Source organism: Cygnus olor, chromosome 23 (assembly GCF_009769625.2).
Source record: "Cygnus olor isolate bCygOlo1 chromosome 23, bCygOlo1.pri.v2, whole genome shotgun sequence".
Taxonomy (NCBI): domain Eukaryota; kingdom Metazoa; phylum Chordata; class Aves; order Anseriformes; family Anatidae; genus Cygnus; species Cygnus olor.
In genome coordinates, this window is record NC_049191.1 from 2,408,283 (window position 1) to 2,427,935 (window position 19,653).

General features: G+C 44.2%; 1 protein-coding gene across 1 annotated transcript; it reads left to right on the forward strand.

The window, feature by feature from the left end:
• The first annotated feature begins 1,011 nt into the window (after positions 1-1,011).
• Positions 1,012-16,699, forward strand: AGO4 (argonaute RISC component 4). Its single transcript, XM_040535016.1, has 18 exons — positions 1,012-1,129; positions 4,047-4,212; positions 4,946-5,066; positions 6,142-6,323; positions 6,717-6,853; positions 6,943-7,077; positions 7,253-7,340; positions 7,766-7,913; positions 7,993-8,112; positions 8,324-8,452; positions 8,615-8,748; positions 9,543-9,727; positions 10,057-10,216; positions 10,824-11,139; positions 11,384-11,518; positions 12,308-12,409; positions 12,636-12,835; positions 12,942-16,699. Exons 1-18 carry the CDS (start codon positions 1,111-1,113, stop codon positions 13,048-13,050), a joined length of 2,586 nt encoding a protein of 861 aa, XP_040390950.1. The 5' UTR covers positions 1,012-1,110; the 3' UTR covers positions 13,051-16,699.
• Positions 16,700-19,653: the final 2,954 nt, after the last annotated feature.

The window sequence follows — 19,653 nt, forward strand, 5'->3', positions numbered from 1 at the left end:
TGCGAGCTGCCGGGTGGCCGTCACTCCTAACGAAGCCATGACGAGCAAGCTGCACCCATCAGTGGGGCTTTCCTCCCTCACAGCATCCCTCAGGTCCTGGCTCCAGCTCTGAGGCGTTTGGGTTTCCAGTGGCACACGGCGGCTGACAGCGGCTGTTTTTGGGGATGTAACAGGTTGTTTTGGCACCATTTTATGTTTCCAAAAGCTCACAGGGGCTGAGAGTGGCTGTTTCTGGGGGTGTGACAGGTTGATTTGGCACCGCCTTATGATTCCAGCGGCTCATGGGGGCTGACAGCGTCTGGTTTTGGGGGCTGATAGGGGTTGTTTTTGGGGTGTCACGGGTTGGTTTGGCTCTGTCATATTTCCGGTGGAACACAGGGGCTGACAGCGGCTGTTTTTGGGGGTGTCATGGGTTGTTTTGGCACCGCCTTATGTTTCCAGCGGCTCACGGGGGCTGTCAGCGGCTGTTTTGGGGGTCATCACAGCTCGGCTTTGACACCGACCGGCCCGCGGCTGGGGGGTGCGGCTCGGAGGTGCCCCCACCGCCCCTCTCCAGCCGCCGGGGCCGCGCACGGGGCCGCGCACAGCCCCGCCGCCTCCACCTGTTGCCGGGCCGGCGGCGAAAGGGTGCGAGGCGGCGTGCGCGCCCCCGCCGGCAGGGGGCGGTGCGCGTGCGCGAGCCGGCGGCGCCGGGCAGCGTGGAGGGGCCTCTCCTTCCTCCCCCCCCCCCCCACTCCTCCTCCTCCTCCTCCTCCTCACCCGGTGCTGGCGGCAGCGGGGGCGCGCTCGGGCTCGGGCTCGGCGCCCGCGATCCCCCCGCTGCGCCGCCGCTCGGGGAAGCGGAGCGCTCCCCGCCGCGCCCCTTCCTCCTCCTCCTCCTCCTCCTCCTCCTCCTCCTCCTCCTCCTCCTCCTCCTCCTCCTCCCCCTCCCCTTCGTCCGGCCCCGCCGCTGCTCCCCCCCGCCCCGGTTCCCCGCCGGGCCCCCCCCCCGGAGCCAATATTCCCGAGATCAAGCGTTACGCCGCGGCGGCGGGGCCCGGGGCCGGAGGCGGCGGCGGCGGTGGCAGCGGCGGGGCCGGGGGGGACCGCAGCGAGGCCGCCGCCGCCGCCATGGAAGCGCTGGGACCCGGTGAGAGCCGCGGGGGCGGGGGGGGCGGGCAGGGACCGGGGGGAGGAAGAGGAGGAGGAGGAGGAAGGCCTCGGGCCCGGCCGGCGGCACCAGCTGAGGCCTGGGGCGGGCAGCGCCTCCCGCCGGGGCCCGGTGAGCCCGCGGCGAGGCCTCCGGGGGCGGCCGTGAGGGGCCGGGGGCGGCCCGTCAGGAGGGGCTCGGCCGCCCCGGCCGGCTTCGGAGCCCCCAGCAGCACCGGCTGCCGGCTCCCGGGGAAGTTTTTTGACGGGGGCTGCCCGGTGGCGAGACCTCCGAGGGTGACAGGACGGGGCCCCGGGGCGGACAGGCCCCGGCTGTCAGTGGGGTAGGGGCTGCATGGAGGGGGGTCGCAGGGCTTTGGGGGGTGTCACAGGGTTTGGGGGGTGTCACCAGGCTTGGGGGGCAGCGCAGGGCTTAGGGGGCACGGGGACACGCTCACTACACCCAAATCTCGTAAGCTCTACGGTCTGATTTTTGACACTTGTGCACGTTGGCTGTTATTTTTTTAACAAAGTTTGGCTAAACATTGGGATTATTTCGTACGTGGTGTTTTCTTACTGGTATCTTATTCCTTAATTATTCTTCTGTGAAATGACTGCAAGACGTGTTTCTCAACCCAAGTGGTCTGTGCATGTTGTTGATAAAGATCTTGATCAAGCTGTTGCTATAATTGAAGTGCTGTTAATTTTAGCAGAATAGGAAATGCTTATTGACAGAAAGGTGCGATTCCAGAAGAATCCAGATTCTAAAACAGTTAGTGGAGGGCTTGTTTTGATTCTGCTGTGTAGATACACGATGTAGCCTGTCCTCTCTAACTCCCAACTTCAGCAGCAGATCCTCTTTTGGCTTTGTAAAAGTACTTCCTGTCTGAAGTAACTCAGCTGACGGTTCAGAGAACCTAAACGATAGAAGAAATTAAGAGAAACAGTGAGTATAATCCTAGTCAGGCTGACCAGGCAAAAGTCCCGATAAAATTGCTGTGACTTGCAAGGAAGCCTGGCTTCAAAGGGGGAAGCAGCTTTTAACTTATTCTCTAGAATCCTTTGAGAAATAACTTTAGGAAGGCGAAGATGTAAGTTCTGTCTCCTTACATCAAAGCTGACCTAGGTCAGCATTGCCATGCCTGCCTACAAAAGTTGTCAATAGCGAGGCAGGAAAATGGGTAAATATAGTTGTCATTTAATCTCTTGTGGGAGGTCAGTGCTTGCACTTACTTCAGGCTAATTAGCACAGGATTAATGGATCATCTCTCTCGTATCCAAATAAGCACAGCAAACTTTGATTGCCCTTGATGATTCACGCTTGTCAAGATAGCTGTAGCTTTTTTTAAGTACTAACTGTACCCTACAACCGGTTTAACTGCGGTGTTGGGAGCTCCCGGACTGATCGCGATTACTCACGCGGGTGCAGAGCCAGCGATGTGTCGTGTGGGATGTCTGTGGCCCAAACAGCCACGGTGCTGCTGCAGCTTGACGTGTCAAGTGGGCTACGGCTGCTTACGTGCTCTAAGTATTACTTCTGCTTAAATATTCGGCGGTTAGTATCCTCAAATCGGTAGTTTTAATGTAGTAGCCGTTGGCTTGGAAGGCTACTTTGATTCGGTCTTGGGTTTAGTTTAGGATTGTGTTAAGATTATTGCTGCATGCTGAAGTATACCCAAATATGAGCTTCATCCTCCAGCTTATACTTTTTTTTTTTTGTATAAACTTTTGAGCCTTTGATTTCAGTAGATACTGGTAGGTTGACACAGTCTTAACGATACTGAATTTGCCCTAAATTATATTATTACTTTATTATTACATTCCTGTATTGTAAAACTTTTTTTCCCCTCTCATTTTTGCTCTAGAACAGAGGAAAGAAACTATGAATGCACTAGGCACTGGCAGATACAGACAAAACCCATGAAAATACACTAATTCCATTTGCTTTATATGCAGTATCAACTGAGGCTGTGACAGATTTAACAAGAACAAAAAATAGTGTTTGATCCTGTTAACGTGGTATCTCAGATCTTAACGCTTTGAGGAATTGAACTAAAGACTTAACTAGTGACTACTTTGCATGCGAGTACTTATTTAAGCCTCTCCTAATTTCCTCCTTGGAACTTTTTCTGAAGCTATTACTTCTGTCCAAATAAATTACCTTCTCCACATCTGTTAGGAGTCTGTATCTGTCTTTATGCTTGTTCCTTTACTCGTCTTTTTAGAAGAAAGCCTAAACCATTTGTCATTCCTTTCGTTGTGTTGGAACTTGAAACTGGCTGGAGTAATGCTCCAGGGGAAAAGTATCCCACTGTTAAAAGTGATGTGTTCATGATGAAAAGAAAACGACAAAACTGTTTTAGCCTGGATCCAATATGGAAATATGTTTTAAGTTTAGTTCAGAATAAGAATTCCCATTCCCCATTTCTAGGTTACATCAGTTTTCAGGTAGAAGTTGTGTTATTTCCTGAGTATGCCAAGAGTGGCAATCATTAACAACTGAACTTCAAGCCAGTAATGGAAAGGTGTGGCTCATGTGGCTATTGGTTTGTTCTAGAAATGGAGGTAGGAATGCATTTATGTGTACATTATGTAAAGATGCATAGTATGTAAATGTTTGTAGTCCATCTCAGGACTCCGTCGAGTTTGTAAGCCATAGTTATGAAAAATGTCTGTAAAATTCAGAGAAGGAGTTGTGGCATTAACCTATATATGCTTTAGGGAGCGCGTTTTTCACCTGGAAGTTCAGAGCTGCTGGAAGGCTGTGAGCTGCTGGGAACACCTCCATCTGCAATCCCAGGAAGCTACTGAAGATTTCTTTCTGCCCTGCCAGGAACGCTTTCCAGCTAAATACACCTGAAAGGATGCTGCACTGAGTGCTAAGTTATTTTTCTTACATATTTCTTTGGCTTCCGTAGGGCCTCCGGCAAGCCTGTTCCAGCCGCCCCGTCGCCCAGGCCTGGGAACTGTTGGGAAACCCATCCGCCTCCTAGCCAACCACTTCCAGGTTCAGATCCCTAAGATTGACGTTTATCACTATGATGTAGATATCAAACCAGAAAAACGGCCTCGAAGAGTGAATAGGTATGAGCTGTTTAACAGTAGTAATACGTTAATATATATATTTTAGAAGTGTTTGTGCTTCAATTTAGGAGGACTGTACATCCTCAACATTCATCAGCTACAGAACAGCTTGTGTTTGTATCGTGGTTAGCAGTTGTCCTATTGTTCAGCGAGCTGTAATACAATATTCTCTTTATTAAGGTATTTTGCAAGTGGGCAGTAATATGGAAGGCTTTAGGAAAAGCACTCAGCCTTGAACTACAGCTCTTTTTATTTTCTAGTCTGCAAGTGAGCATGCTTGATAATTGTTCCGGTCTGTTATACAAAGATGTCTGTTAGTAGCAGAGGGGAAGGGATTCTGTTTGCAGTGTTTTAGGTGTTCAGATGTGGATGTTCTATCAGTGGAATCCAGCTACAGAGCACCCCAGCTCACAAGGTAGATGCTTTTATTTGCTCCTGTATTCAAACAGTTATTCGGATTCTACTGGCCATATTGAGTGTATTTCTGCTGACAGTAATGAGAGTTTGGACGCCTGCCTTGCATGTAGACACTTTTATGTTGAAATTTAAGTGTCATAATCTGGAGGTGACTTTTGCTCGTGGCTTCTGCTGATGACTTGTGTATGTTCTGGTGTGGTGGTGTTTCTCCTACCCTGTTCTTTTTAAAAAAAGTTTTAAAAAGGAATTTTAAAGTGCCTAAGACCATTGCTGGGTTTTCCTGTTCTCCAACCTAACTTGATGCCTTCCTCTGTAGAGAGGTGGTGGATACCATGGTGAGACACTTCAAGATGCAAATATTTGGTGATCGGCAGCCTGGCTACGATGGGAAGCGGAACATGTACACTGCACACCCCTTGCCGATTGGCCGCGACAGAGTAAGTGCTGCTATGAGCAGATCTAAGTTTCTGTGGAAAACTGTTACAGTGTCATTTGAAAAGTGTTTTATTGACAAAACCCCAAGATATTATCACGTGTATTAGTATAGTCTTGGAAATTACAGGCAGTGTCTGTAATTTAGGTGCTTTTAGGTGCCTTACTGAAGTTTATAATCTTTGGGTTTCCGGTTGCCATCTCTTCACTTGGTGGACTTGTCAGTGATGCTCTGAACAATCTATTGTGCTCTTTCAGCTACAAGTAGATTTATTTTTTTTTTTTTTTACCCTGATGCAAATTTCCATTTTCTCTGTTCTAACCCTAGTTCCCTTGTTAAATGATAAAGTAGTTGTTAGGTGACAAATAGCAGTTTTGGTTTGGCTGCACTGTTGAACTATGTCCTCCTGTTCCCTAAGAACTGTGCTACAAGGACTGTGAAAACTAAATCAGCTGCACTGACCTTTAGTGTGCCGGGCCACGCTCACAACACCCATGCTCTGACAGATTGGGATCTGTATTAACCAGTCCTGATGCTAAACTTAAATAACTCCCATCTACTCTTCTCCCCAGGGATCTGGTTAGTGCTGATACAGTGCCATGAGGAATACATAGGATGAGTTCCCATTTACCCTTTGGCTGGGTGTGTGAGAATAATTTCAAGTACTATGCTAGAACTCTGAGATTTGTGTATCCCAGTGATTCTTCTTTTTGACCAAAAGTTTTTTTTCTTGCTTTCCTGTTAGGGACACAAGACATCTTGCTATTAACTGGTTGCCACTTCAAAAAAAAAAAAAAAAAGTTTTCAGAGTTTCAGTGTCACCATACTCACCATACTAATTATCACTTACAATCTAGACTTCAAGATACCTCCGTGCAGTTATTGTGGTTTCTTCAGATGAATGAATTACAAGCTTTCCAAATTTTAAGGAAACTGATAGTAATGGTCTAAGCAAATTACACAAACCAATCAGCAAAAATAAAGAATCAAAGGATACTTAAGAGAAAAAAGTAATCTTGCATAGTGTCGTGGTAGTCTGCAGTCCTTAACAAAACCTTTTGCTTAATTTTATGTGTAAGGTGGATATGGAGGTGACGCTTCCAGGGGAGGGGAAGGACCAGACTTTTAAAGTATCCATTCAGTGGGTATCAGTCGTCAGCCTTCAGTTGCTGCTGGAAGCTCTGGCAGGGCACCTGAATGAAGTTCCTGAAGATTCTGTACAGGCACTTGATGTAATCACACGGCACCTTCCCTCCATGAGGTGAGTACTTCCAGTGTCTTCCTAACTGGCTCAATCTTGCATCTGTCTTACATTTGTATTATTCACTACTTGCTGCTGTTCTACTGCTATTACACCTTCCTGCTGCAGAAGGGTTGAGGGATGCTGTTGTGTAATTCAATGCCTGCATTACAAATTTGCACTAGAATAGGGAAATTTGATCTGAACTCGGGACTTGTACCTGCTGGTCATGTTTCCAGCTGGAATTTGCTATAGCCTTTCCAACTGCTCTGCCGGTAAAGGTTTTGTATGCTTGCCATGAGTTAGTTCTAACAGTTACAGTGTACTATAGAAGCGTGTTTTAAACATATGACTTTAAAAAGGTCCATCAGAAAGCAATGATCAGATTTATCAATTTTCTTACGTTTTTTTCAGGTATACTCCTGTGGGTCGCTCCTTTTTCTCCCCCCCTGAAGGCTATTACCACCCTCTGGGTGGTGGCAGGGAGGTCTGGTTTGGTTTCCACCAGTCCGTCAGGCCTGCCATGTGGAACATGATGCTCAACATTGATGGTACGTAGGAAATTCTGTCTCACTAATGTAACAGTGTCTTTGCTGCTTCTAAATTAACATTTTTTATTTATTTTTTTTTTAATTCTTAGTGTCAGCCACTGCTTTCTACCGTGCCCAGCCTATCATCGAGTTCATGTGTGAGGTCTTGGACATTCAGAACATCAATGAACAAACCAAGCCTCTTACAGACTCCCAACGTGTCAAGTTTACCAAAGAAATCAGAGGTAAAGGCTTGTTCTAAAGCATCACTGCATCAAAAATCTGTAAACTTGTCAATACTATGTTGTAATGAAAATTCGCAAGGCAATTGGGAAGTTGGTCTGTTCCTTTTTGCTGTTTTCTTTCTCAAAGGCGACTCCTATGTCTGGTTTTATTTAGGTGACTTATTTTGGTTTTCAGGTCTAAAAGTAGAGGTTACTCACTGTGGCCAGATGAAGAGAAAATACCGAGTTTGCAATGTTACTCGGCGACCAGCCAGTCATCAGACGTATGTATACAAGCACTTGTTGGCAGTTTTTAAGATCTTGGACTTTCTAGGTATAGTATTTTTGTTAGAAAAGTCGATTCCAGAGGTGAAGAAGCTATGTGGCTTTGAAAGAGTGTTCACCTTTAGTGGACCAGAGGAATCATGTGGGTTTAGACAATTGCTTTATTTACTTCAGCACAACAAAACTTGAAGCTGTATCCTGCCTTCTTCATGTGGTTGTCAAAGGTGATAATTGTTAGAACAGCTTTGATAAATTTGGTATTTTGTCTATAAAAACCTCTTACAAACAAGAGATCCAGTAGCTAAGGAAAATAAATGTTTTAAGCATTTCTACTCTGGAATAGATTTTCCACACAGCTTTTTCCTTTTTTATATAAAAAAAAATAAAAATAAAAAAGCCTAACCAGAACAAATGTCCTTTATAGGTTTCCTCTGCAGCTGGAAAATGGGCAGGCTATGGAGTGTACAGTAGCTCAATATTTTAAGCAGAAGTACAGTCTGCAGCTAAAATATCCTCATCTTCCCTGTCTCCAAGTAGGACAGGAACAGAAACACACATATTTGCCGCTTGAGGTAAGAATCTAACTTTCTCTTGCTTTGTGGTATATCCTGTGTTAAATGGTGTCATGCCACTTCTCACTGTTCTGTGTAGGTGTGTAACATAGTGGCAGGCCAGAGATGTATCAAGAAGCTAACGGACAATCAGACATCAACTATGATAAAAGCAACTGCGAGATCTGCACCAGACCGACAGGAAGAAATCAGCAGACTAGTAAGCATTTTTTTCAGCTAAACAATCTGCATTCGTCACTTAATACGGCTCTTTCAGAAGACCATATGTCATGGTAACCAGAATAACCCAAAATTGTGGAAGTTCAAAAATTGGACTATAAAACAAATACTTTTAAACCTATTAAATGCAAAGAGCCCAGAGTCCCCCGAAGCAGTAGGTGTAGTTACATGAATTCTTTTCTTGTCACCAGGTGAAAAGTAACAGCATGGTTGGTGGACCTGATCCATACCTGAAGGAGTTTGGTATTGTTGTCCATAATGAAATGACAGAATTGACAGGCAGAGTCCTGCCAGCACCAATGCTGCAATATGGAGGCAGGGTGAGTTTCCTGTGTCTTGTAGTAGTATCTTGTTCTGGGGTTATTTAAATCCATGGTGTTCCGTATATCTTCTCATAAGGCATGCTTTTGCTTGAGCACTGGTTGGCTGTAGTCAAAACCAGGCAGCATTTTATTTTTAATTTGCCTTTGTTTTTGACCTAGAACAAGACTGTGGCCACACCAAACCAAGGCGTGTGGGACATGAGAGGGAAACAGTTCTATGCTGGCATTGAGATTAAAGTTTGGGCTGTCGCCTGTTTTGCTCCTCAAAAACAATGCAGGGAAGACTTACTAAAGTAAGTATTTTTAATATGTATTAATAGTACCCATTTCAGGGATTATTTTCTTCTTATCTCTGAATGGTGGGATGCAGTATAAGCTGACTAATGCATCTAATAGCAAAAAGAGGAAACTGCAGTTCCGTGTCTTAAATATTTGCACCTTGGGAGGAGACTACAGCAAAGTTTATAACCTAATTGGCTGGCTAGGAAAAGTATCAGTTCCCTTACCGCTGAGGCTGTGTTTCCTGCTGTGGAGGCTGCAATCAGCTTGTATTCTGCTGTTTTTTACAAAGAAATGATGGTCTTTTATACCAAAACCTAAACTATTTGTTGTTTTTTTTAACCTTTACTGCCTCCCAGACAACGTACACCATTCCTTCTCTCCCTCCACCCCCCTCCTTCAGATTACTTTGCTGAGTCCTATATATCAGGTGCTGTTTGAGCCACTGAAACATGCAGTAAAAATCATGGTTGCAGTAAAATTCAGATAAGTTCACTGGATGATAGAAATTTACCAGCACATCAGTGTTAGCTTGGGAATCTGCCTCAGAATATTCAACTTAAATGTATGTTTGTTTTCCCAAAGCTTCTGCAATTACAGGAACAGAGGCTTATGAAACTTTTCCTCATACAAGATTAAAATCATGTGTGATTTCTTACCATGATAGAATAGCTTAATAAACCAGTGTAGCATCAAGTTGGTAGTGTTGTGAAATAGCTGAAACAGCTTAGATCCTGTTGATATAATTAACAGGAAAGCGAAACACAGTGAGAAGGTGAGGTTGTTTCCATTTATATTTCATTTACAGGAGTTTCACTGACCAGCTGCGCAAGATCTCCAAGGATGCAGGGATGCCGATCCAAGGCCAGCCCTGTTTCTGCAAATACGCCCAGGGTGCAGACAGCGTGGAGCCCATGTTTAAACACTTAAAACTGACTTACGTTGGTCTGCAGCTGATCGTGGTGATTCTACCTGGAAAGACACCCGTGTATGGTATGGAGAAGAGGCTGTAGAACGTTAAGTAGTTGTACAGCGTCTGGGCGTCTTTCTGTGCTCTTCATTGGTAGGAAGGAAACAGAGCAGGCAACGTCTTCAGTTTAAGAGGTGGTTTGGGTTATTTTTGTTGCTTTTTTTTTTTTTTTTTTAGTTTGGTTTGTCAGGTCTCATTGGAGAATTTTTGCGTCCCAAAGAGCAGGCGGAGCCTTTGTCAGTGAACCTGTAAGGATTTGAATTAGCATAGCATTTGAGAAAAATAAGAGAAAGCAGATGGACTTACTGACTGTTCAGGTAATTGGAACCACTGTCTTATTTTTCTGTCACAGCTGAAGTAAAGCGGGTTGGTGACACGCTTCTTGGCATGGCCACTCAGTGTGTTCAGGTAAAGAACGTGGTGAAAACGTCCCCGCAAACACTGTCCAACCTCTGTCTGAAGATAAACGCAAAGCTTGGAGGAATCAACAATGTGCTTGTGCCTCATCAAAGGTAAGACTAAATCTAAAGCTCTCCTTGAAGTCTGGATTGTCAAGCAAAACGGTGTTATTTTGTTTTGCTAGTTAAAATTGTACCTTTCAAAATATTAAGTATGTTAGAAATACCCACAGACTAAAGCGGACAGAGGAGGGTGCTTCTGTGTTTAGAATCTGCCTTGTAAGCCCTGTGCTGAGGAATCTTTAGTGTTAGAGGAGTCCAGCAGTGCGTGTGAGAAAACAAGCTCATAAAGGTGTTCTTTTATGTTTGTCTCTTTTGGTCCTTTTCCTGCTTTTGGGTTCAGTCTGTCTACCTTTTTCTTTTGCCGTCTCCTTAAGCGTACTGTATTTCCTTCCACACTGAAAGAGAAGGAGTGAGACAGAGTGACTTGTGATAAATGCTTGTAAGTTTGTCTGCCTTTGGTTCTTCTCTGCTTTCTGTTCTGTCTGGACTGTAAGAGCTTGAGGTAGAGATCTTTTTAAAGATTCAGGCATGGGTTTAGGACTCTTGAATGGTTTGAATATACTTTCCTTAGCTGCCTTTTTTTTTTTTTCTCCTCCCCTCCTTTACTCATTCCACTTCCGTGCATCATTATTTAATATACCTTAATCTTATTAAACAGGCCCTCGGTGTTCCAGCAGCCAGTGATCTTCCTGGGAGCAGATGTCACCCACCCTCCTGCCGGGGATGGAAAGAAGCCTTCTATTGCTGCTGTGGTAGGCAGCATGGACGGCCACCCCAGCCGTTACTGTGCTACAGTGCGTGTGCAGACCTCCCGTCAGGAGACCTCCCAGGAATTGCTGTACAGTCAGGAGGTGATACAGGACCTGACTAACATGGTGCGAGAACTGTTGATACAGTTTTACAAATCCACTCGGTTCAAGCCTACACGGATCATTTACTACAGAGGGGGAGTATCAGAAGGGCAGATGAAACAGGTACCGTCTAATGATTTCTTGTTGCTTGTGAAAAGGCACTTGAAAATGTAAACGTGGATTGCATTTGTTTAAGGGGATAATTTGCAGTTTTATTGATTTTTTTTTTTTTTTTTTTTTTCTGGGCAGACACAAGGTACAGCTATCCTGTCTGATTGTGCTCCTTATAAAGAGGCGCTTATACCTGGAAAGAATAATATTGTATGTGCTGAGTTCTGCACCTAATAATTAAATCTTCTATTTCTAGGTAGCGTGGCCAGAGCTCATAGCAATCCGGAAGGCCTGTATTAGTTTGGAAGAAGACTATAGACCGGGAATAACGTACATTGTTGTGCAGAAAAGGCATCACACCAGACTATTCTGTGCTGACAAAACTGAAAGGGCAAGTAATGTCGGGTATTTAAGCAAGGAGTCAGTGGCAAAGGGAATGTAGCTGGTTTGGGTAACTGGGGTGGAATCCATCTCACCATCGGAACTGAACAAATCTATACAAACAGTAGGAGTTCTGTGGTGGAACAGGCTCTCTGTAAGACCAAAATAGCCAGTTCCTCCCCTTTTTTTATTGCTCTACATCAGGCAGTCGGATGGAACAGCTTGTTCCCAGCCCCTTTTGGAATGAGCATACTCTGTATCCCTGGATTTGTGTATCTGGAGCTGTAACCTCTTTTTTTTTTTTTTATAGTCGGAGATTCTCAACACATGCTAGTTGTTCAGTTAGTCGCCTGTTCTGTTCATAGGCATCAATAATATTTGCCTATGTCACAAATCCACAGGACAACGAAGGAACCTGTTTTAGGATAGTTCTTGATCACAGGTTTGCTAGAAATAAACATCTCGGGTGTGATTGCAAACAAGGGTGTGAAATCTATTTCAGAAAGCCTGCCTTTTTTCCATATTCTGAATTACTTATATAGGCTATATCCCACTCTGCAATTTTAATGGTGGAAACTTTATTTTTCTCTGATTATGCACCAACTAGATCTGCTGAAGTTTCTAACCATGAACTTGCAGAGAACACGTTCATTCCTCCTATGTAAATTACCTTATTTTTTTTCACATTTTCGAGCAGTAAATTCTCAAGCAACCTTAAGTAGAGTATATCTAAGGAGGTAATTTTGGGTCACTTCTAAAGAAAAACAAACACGGGCTAATAATAAACTTTCCACATCAGGTGGGTAAGAGTGGCAACGTACCGGCAGGCACTACTGTGGACAGCACGATCACGCATCCTTCTGAATTTGACTTTTACCTCTGTAGCCACGCAGGAATTCAGGTAACATTTCAGCTCTGCTGTGCTCAGGCTGTGGGACTAAATCCTTATTGTTGTCCCGATGAGTAATGTTGCTTCTATTTATGGATTGGCAGACTTGGAGTTAGTTGCATAAGTTCAGTGCCTGTTTGGCACTCGCTCTTCAGCGTACTGATAGAAGGTACAGCCTTCAGTACCACCTCTGTTTTTGTTGATGCTGTCCAGCTGAATGCTCCTCTGTTCTCCACAGGGAACCAGCCGGCCCTCCCACTATCAGGTCTTGTGGGACGACAACTGTTTTACTGCAGACGAGCTACAGCTGCTGACCTATCAGCTGTGTCACACGTATGTCCGGTGTACACGGTCAGTCTCTATTCCAGCTCCTGCATACTACGCCAGGCTGGTAGCGTTTAGGGCCAGATACCATCTTGTGGACAAGGATCATGACAGGTAAGGAACTGTACCTCGCTGTCTTGGTAGCCAGATAACGAACTCGAATTCTGGGCTTGTTGGCCCAATTGTTCACGGCTCTCTGTATGTGTCTGCCTTTTTACAGCGCGGAAGGCAGCCACGTGTCAGGACAGAGCAATGGCCGTGATCCTCAGGCTCTGGCAAAGGCAGTGCAGATCCACCATGACACTCAGCACACAATGTATTTTGCTTGAGAGCATCTGGGAGGATGTGGCAAAACCAACAACTCGTGCAGTCCTGAAATGTTGTCAATGCCTACTGCTATAGCTAGGGCCCGGTTTATTTCAGACTGCCCACTACCAGCAGCTCTGAACAGTCGCACTGAATCTGTACTTCACAGCAAATGTCTGATGCACCAACACAATTGAGCCATTCGTTTCATTATTTTGTGTAATAGGAATTCATAGACTGTCTTTTCTGATGCATTGGACTGAATTTTTACCTCAAAGCGCAAAAGGCCGATCATCCTGAAATTTTTAAAGGACTTGGCATGAAAGGTTTCTATTGAATATTTTGCTAGCTACGGTTTTTAAGTTATCTTCTCATCCCATTAGTTTATCATGACGACTGATCCCCCGTCTTCATGCACTGCTTAGTGAGTATGCATATTATGGCAAAATGTTTTACTCCAGTTAAATGTAATTGTTCTATTGTGTGGGGCCATAGATTTTTTAATGGAGATTTTAGACTTCACTACTGTAAATGCCTTTTGACAAACATAACTTTCACAGGTATTGCAGTTTTTTGTCGGTTTTACTAATTATCTTTTTAATCTCTGCAGACTTGGGCTGCAAAGCAATTGCACTATACTGCGAGTTCAAATATAGGTGGTTCTTGTTCTGTGAATGTGTAACATAACCAGATAGTGATGCCTGTCAGTAGGTTTTAATTATAATGGTTACAAATAATACTGCCATGGTATCATAGGAAATACTGAACCATCATTTTCCCCCTCTAAAAATGATTAAAAAAATACAAAAAATACAAAAAAAAATTAGCTTTTAGGTATTTTGCAAACTTTTACAAAAGTGCCCACTTTATGCTGCTGTGTGGTTTGATAAATCTAAGTGATTTTAAAACTTTTTTCTCATAGAAGGGTTAACTTTGGCAATAAATATTTGTTTTTTAAGCCCCCCTAACAGTGTAATTTTCTAGCTGAGGGTTGTGCATGAGTTTAACCAACATTCTCGTGTCGTTTTCTGAACACACAATTTGGCGGTTTCTGAAGCTAATTAGAAAAGACGCACTTCCATGCTTTTTTTAAGAATTATTTTTAACTGTTTTATATTCACTGTTGGTGTCCTGTCTACAACTTTTTTTATAAGCTTGGAAACTGGGCGTTACATGTAGGAAAGGCTTGCCAATCTGTACAGTCTAAATGTATTGTGTGACAGGCAACCTGAGGACTTGTACCAGCATTTTAAACTTTTTCCCTGGGAATCTAGGTTGCGCACACAACTGCATTCAACAGCATGTTTAACCAATGTAAGTCTAATATACTGATTCTGTCCCAGCCTATAGGAAATTAAGGTTTTTTAATCTGCTTGGCTTTTTTCAGCTGCAATGTGTAATAAAGAAGAGGGGCTTGGTTTCACTCTCGGAATCCACAACCATAGTACATGAAGACTAGATTCCTCTTAGTGTTAACGTTGAGTTAGCGCAGATTAAAAGCTTATTCCTAAACTGAGTAGAACTAACACCACTACTTTGATAACAGAAGCTTGCGAAGTCCAATGATTGCACTGTGGTCTCTGATACTCGTGTGGGGTTTGCTGCTAAGTTGTCTGCTGTTCCAAAGCTTAGGAACCAGCCCCCTCAAAATTTCAGCAATAGGAAATGCTCTTTCCTTCAGTCTTTAAGCTTGTAAATAAATTAAAGTTTACATTTCTAAATGCTGTTTTTTTCAGTTGTACCAGAGTACACTGAAGTTAGTCTTCAAACAGTTTTATAACCTTCTTTCAAATAGGATGTCTCATTAAATTAAGTTTAAACTTTTTTTCTTTTCTGTTCTAAATGGGACTGAAGCAAACTCTGCTCTTGGCACGTATAGTGGACGAGTTTAGATTGAAAAAAGATTCCTTTTATTTTTTTTATTTTTATTTTTAAAGAATACCTCACTTGTGTAATAAAATCAGGACATGTGGGTGGGAGACTGACCGCTGCTTCAGCTAGATGGCTGCTTTCTCAGTACTCGTTCAGGGAGAATACAAAAACCCCTTTTTAGAATGAACTCTGACTGACCCAACACACATGGAGAACTTTGGCACCTTGAAAAGAAACTGAGCACCCTTTTTTAAGTTATAGGATCAAAGATCACTGTTTGAGTTTGTGCACTAGGCAAGAATGTGACTGGTTTAATCAAGGGTGCATAACAAATACTTAGTTTTATCACCAGTTAGTTAGTTGTCCAGTGCCAAGCACTCCTAGTTCAGATTGAGTGAAGTGAGAGCCTCTCTTTTGTTTGCCTGTGACTGGACTGAATATTTAACCTCAGACTATGTGGATTGTTAGATCTCAGCTAGCCCCGGGAAGCATGGCGAGAACCCTAACTCAATCCTGTGTTAGAACACCATCGTTTAAAAAATAATAATACAAAAAACCACTGCTAAGGGTGCAGTGCTGTCACTTTGAGAGAAGAGCGTTTAAATTCAGGACCGTTGCTCGGTGGTGACTGTAAGATCAAAGTTTTGGCAATAGTGTCCTCTGAGGGTCTGCAAGCTGAGTCTGGAGGTTGGGCTTGACGATCTGAATTAACCCCTTGGGACTGACTGAATCGTTATGCATGTGTCAATCAATGGGAAGATGTGCATTCTGTAGATGTAGTTCTTAGGGTGTTTTTGTTTCGTTCTGTTTTTTTATAAATAAAGCCTGTTGGCCACTGTTTAGCTATGTGGTGTGAAAGATTTTAAATGTAGCAAAGTTTAAAGAGTTGGGGAAGGGGGTGGTTGACACTTTAAAAAAAATAAAATAAAAAGGGGTGGGGGGGAGGCGGGTGGGCAGAAACCCCATTTTCAAACCAGTTCTGCTTGCTTTGTGAACAGCTGAATTCTGAACAAGCTCTGGCAATCACTAGTTAGCCTGTCTCAAACATTTGAACAGCCTGGCTTATTTATTCTTGTTGTAAGTACCACAAGTTTAGTGTAGTGCCTGTAGCTGCATCCAAAGGGCATAAGAGGTTGTGATATACAGGCAAATTTGCTTCATGCAGTACGTCTCTTGCTCCAGACACAAGTGTCAGAGTTATTTAACCTATATCAACAGCTTTGCTCTTCAAATGGGTAAAGGCACATTTGTTCAGATACAGTGTTTAACGAAACCTACCCCCCAAACTACCTTTGTGGATGTGCTGTAGGATTTTTCTTGCTCAATAGCAAGGGAGTAACTCTGCTTTCATTTTAAGAAGGCAGGGTTTGGAGGGCATTGTATCAATACTGTTTCAACTACAAGGTTTTTTCCTTGTGCATTTGAGGAAAGATCTTGTAATATCACTTACAGATTTTCTTATACCTTGCTATTGACATTTTCATATTTCTATGTCTAGAGGCTGAAACTTCAATGTAAAATGTTTGCATTTGTTCATTTTGACTTACGATGTAACTTTTGTTTCTATATTGTTAGACTTGTAATGTTTAAAATTGTATTTTATTAAATTTGGACTGGATGTATGTCTATAGCAATACGAGGTACTCTTTCTAAACTGTTCTGGGTGGGTTAGCAGCCCCATGTTGCGATAAGATGCTGGTTGTGTACAATTTGCAATGTATTTTTTTTTTTTTTAGCCTGCAGGGATATTTTGTGTTCATGTGTCCAAAAATAATAATAATAAAAAGGCATTCTTGTGCCAAATGTTGTTTTTCCTTGTTGATGTCTAATAAATGCAATGTACAGAGTGAGCAACCAATACTGTTGCCTGTAAACGAATGTCTTAAATAATTTAACTTTGAATTAAAAGTTGTACGCATTGTGTAACCTGTGGACCTTGTTACCACAAGATACTTATTTCTGAATGTGCGAGGATTTAGAAAGCGATAGAAATATACAATGGGTAACAGCTCTAGTGACACTAAAAGGAGGATTTTAATTGCCTGTTTTCAGAATGAGCAAAGCATAGAGATGTTTAGAATGTTCAGAATGGATGTATTTTTTTTTAAATGTTCTCAGAAATAACATAGCAACACCTAGAGAAAATGCAGCGTCAACAGACTCTGTATCTACCCAGCGAAGTGACTACAGTAGAGAGTCCCACATTAATAAACGAAAGAGCTGTTTGCTTATTCATCTTTTCTATTTCAGGTGAGGGTTTGTTGTTTCCTCAGAAAACTGTACTTCGCTAAAAATATTACGGTAAGGACAAAAAAAGCTTTTGGACGAGGACAAAACATGACAGCTATAAATGAACTGGGGACACATGATTGCTTAAAATAACCTTCATCTTCAGCAAATCAGTACATCCGCTTTCCTTTTTCTTTTTTTTCCATTTTTGCAGTGGAGATTCGTTGGGTTTGGGAACTGAGATTGTTCGCCTTCAGGCAAGCCTAAGCTCAAAAGCAGAGGATAACTTCACCCCAGTGCCTTTCCAAAATGATTCAAAGGTAAAGATCACTTGGATCAAATCCTAGGAAACCTAGGGCTGATGAAGTTTGGAGCTACAACATGCTTTTAAGTAAACATATGCTTTAACTTGGAAGGAAATATGTCATGGAAATATCCAACAGACTAGAGAAAGAATTAAAAGGCTGAGGAGACATTTGGTAGTAGAATCTGCGTGCTTAACCAGGGTGCAGGGCTCAGAGAGGCACCTCTGTGCCCAGAGAGGCTTAACTGACTGCAGCAATGCCGAAGGAAGAGGAAGCAGAGAGGGGTGACGACCTCGTTCCAGGGTTCATCAGGTCTTTCTTGACCACCAACCGACTCAGCTGGTCAGTAAGATGCCTTAACTAGTGGTGGTTTGATTTATGCCGTGCCTTGGTGTAAATTCTGCTCAGGTATTCTGGAAGTTTTGGTGTGAATCACAGTGTGCGAACTCTACCTTGTGTTCTCCGCTGCAGGGTCACTGGATTCCCAACTCGGCAGGCTGGATTTGTAAACGCAGGGTTTGACAGATGGCTCCCGAATTGTAGCGGTAACTGGCTTCATTTTGAATTCAGGTGCTTTTATTGAACTCTGCAGGAGCGTTGGCTGCACAGGCAAGGCAGATGGGTGAGTCAATGGCTATGACTATGGTGTTTTTGCAGGAAATGCCTATCTGATGCAGGTAAGCAGCACCCTGCTGTGGGATGACACACGTTTTTCAGCAGCCGCTGCTGGTTGTGAACGCTAGGTGTTGCAGGCTTCCAGGCTCATGCTTTGCCATGTTCAGCCCCAGCGGCCAGCCGGGTTTCAGCATGCAGACATGTGCAAAAAGCAACTGCACACTAACTTCTGCTCCCATCACATGAATTGTGGATGTGAGCAGCTCCTGTTCGTGACAGCAGGAGTTCCCCTTGCTTGGTCCTGTTAGTAAGAAGTGAAAACACTTCTTTCTAATACTTTGAATTTTTGCGGCTTTCTTCCATTACCTCATACGATTAAAACTAGGATTAAAAAGCGATCACGTTTTGCAGTGTCTTGAAACAATGTTACTGAGGTTTCATGCATTACTATAAAGTCATGCCACACAATCAGTGTTTTCACTCTTGTATGCTATTTAGGGAGAGTAAGTCTAACATATATGGTTTAAAATGGGTTGTTCTTGTCTCTATAATTTCACTTGTTCTTAGGTAGAGCAAGACCAAGAAAGGGGGCTGTGAATAGATCACTTGCTGGTGTGACCCCACCACTCCTGTTGGTTTGCCAGCAAGGCTCATCCTTTAAAATAAAAACTGCTAAGAAACGAACGCACCCTCCTGTTCTTTATTCTTCAATCCAGCAACAAGAAATGAATCTTTAAAAAAGAAAAACCTCCCCTGCCAAAGGCATCTCGCCATAACCCCACAAGGAGCTAATGACCGCCCTAGCACTGCAGGACCTCACCTACTAAGGAATTTATTTCTTAATTGTGTACGCTATTAGACAGCCTAAGGACAGTGCTGTGAAGCATCTGACAGCTGCGGTGCCTTCCTGTGGAGCACGTTTGGCCTGTGGGTCCTGTGAAGTTCCTTGAGGTTGGAGGTTTCAGCCCCTGTCCACCTGTTCCATTTTCTGTTAAATTCTGTTCTTGCAGAAGAGGGTGGCCGCAGAGGACAGCTGCGTAGCCTAGTTTTGTCCTGAGGAGGGGATGAAGACGGAGGGCTCCTGCCCCTGGAGCTGAGCAGGGGCAGCTGATGTTTGTCATGATGTAATGAGACAAGAGCTGAAAAACCCAGCAGCGAGGGCTTCGTGCCTGGCTGTGACCACGGAGCCACCAAGGGCCCACGCCTCCTGCAGAGCTGCCACAGGCCATTCCAGCTCAAGAGAACTCATTAATACCATTTTAATTGCTAGCTCTGCGTGGCTTACGGCATATTTAAACCCCCTCTTAGATCCTGGTAACGAGACACACCAAACCATCAGCACACCCCACTTAGCCCGGCGCCTTCCCCCCAGCCCAGCACCCCAACACCGCACAGCTCAACCTCCCCGTCCCCGGTGGGGGGACCCCCGTTGCCCCTTCGGGGGGTCTCCGATCCCTTTCCCCCCCCGTGTCCCCCCTCCCCCCCCCCCTCACAAACGCCCCGCGGGGGGCGGTGGGGCCGGGCCGGCCCGGCCCAAAATGGCGGCGGCGGCGGGGCCGGCGGGCGCCGCCTTTGTTGGGCGCGGGGCCGGGCGGCGGCGCGTGC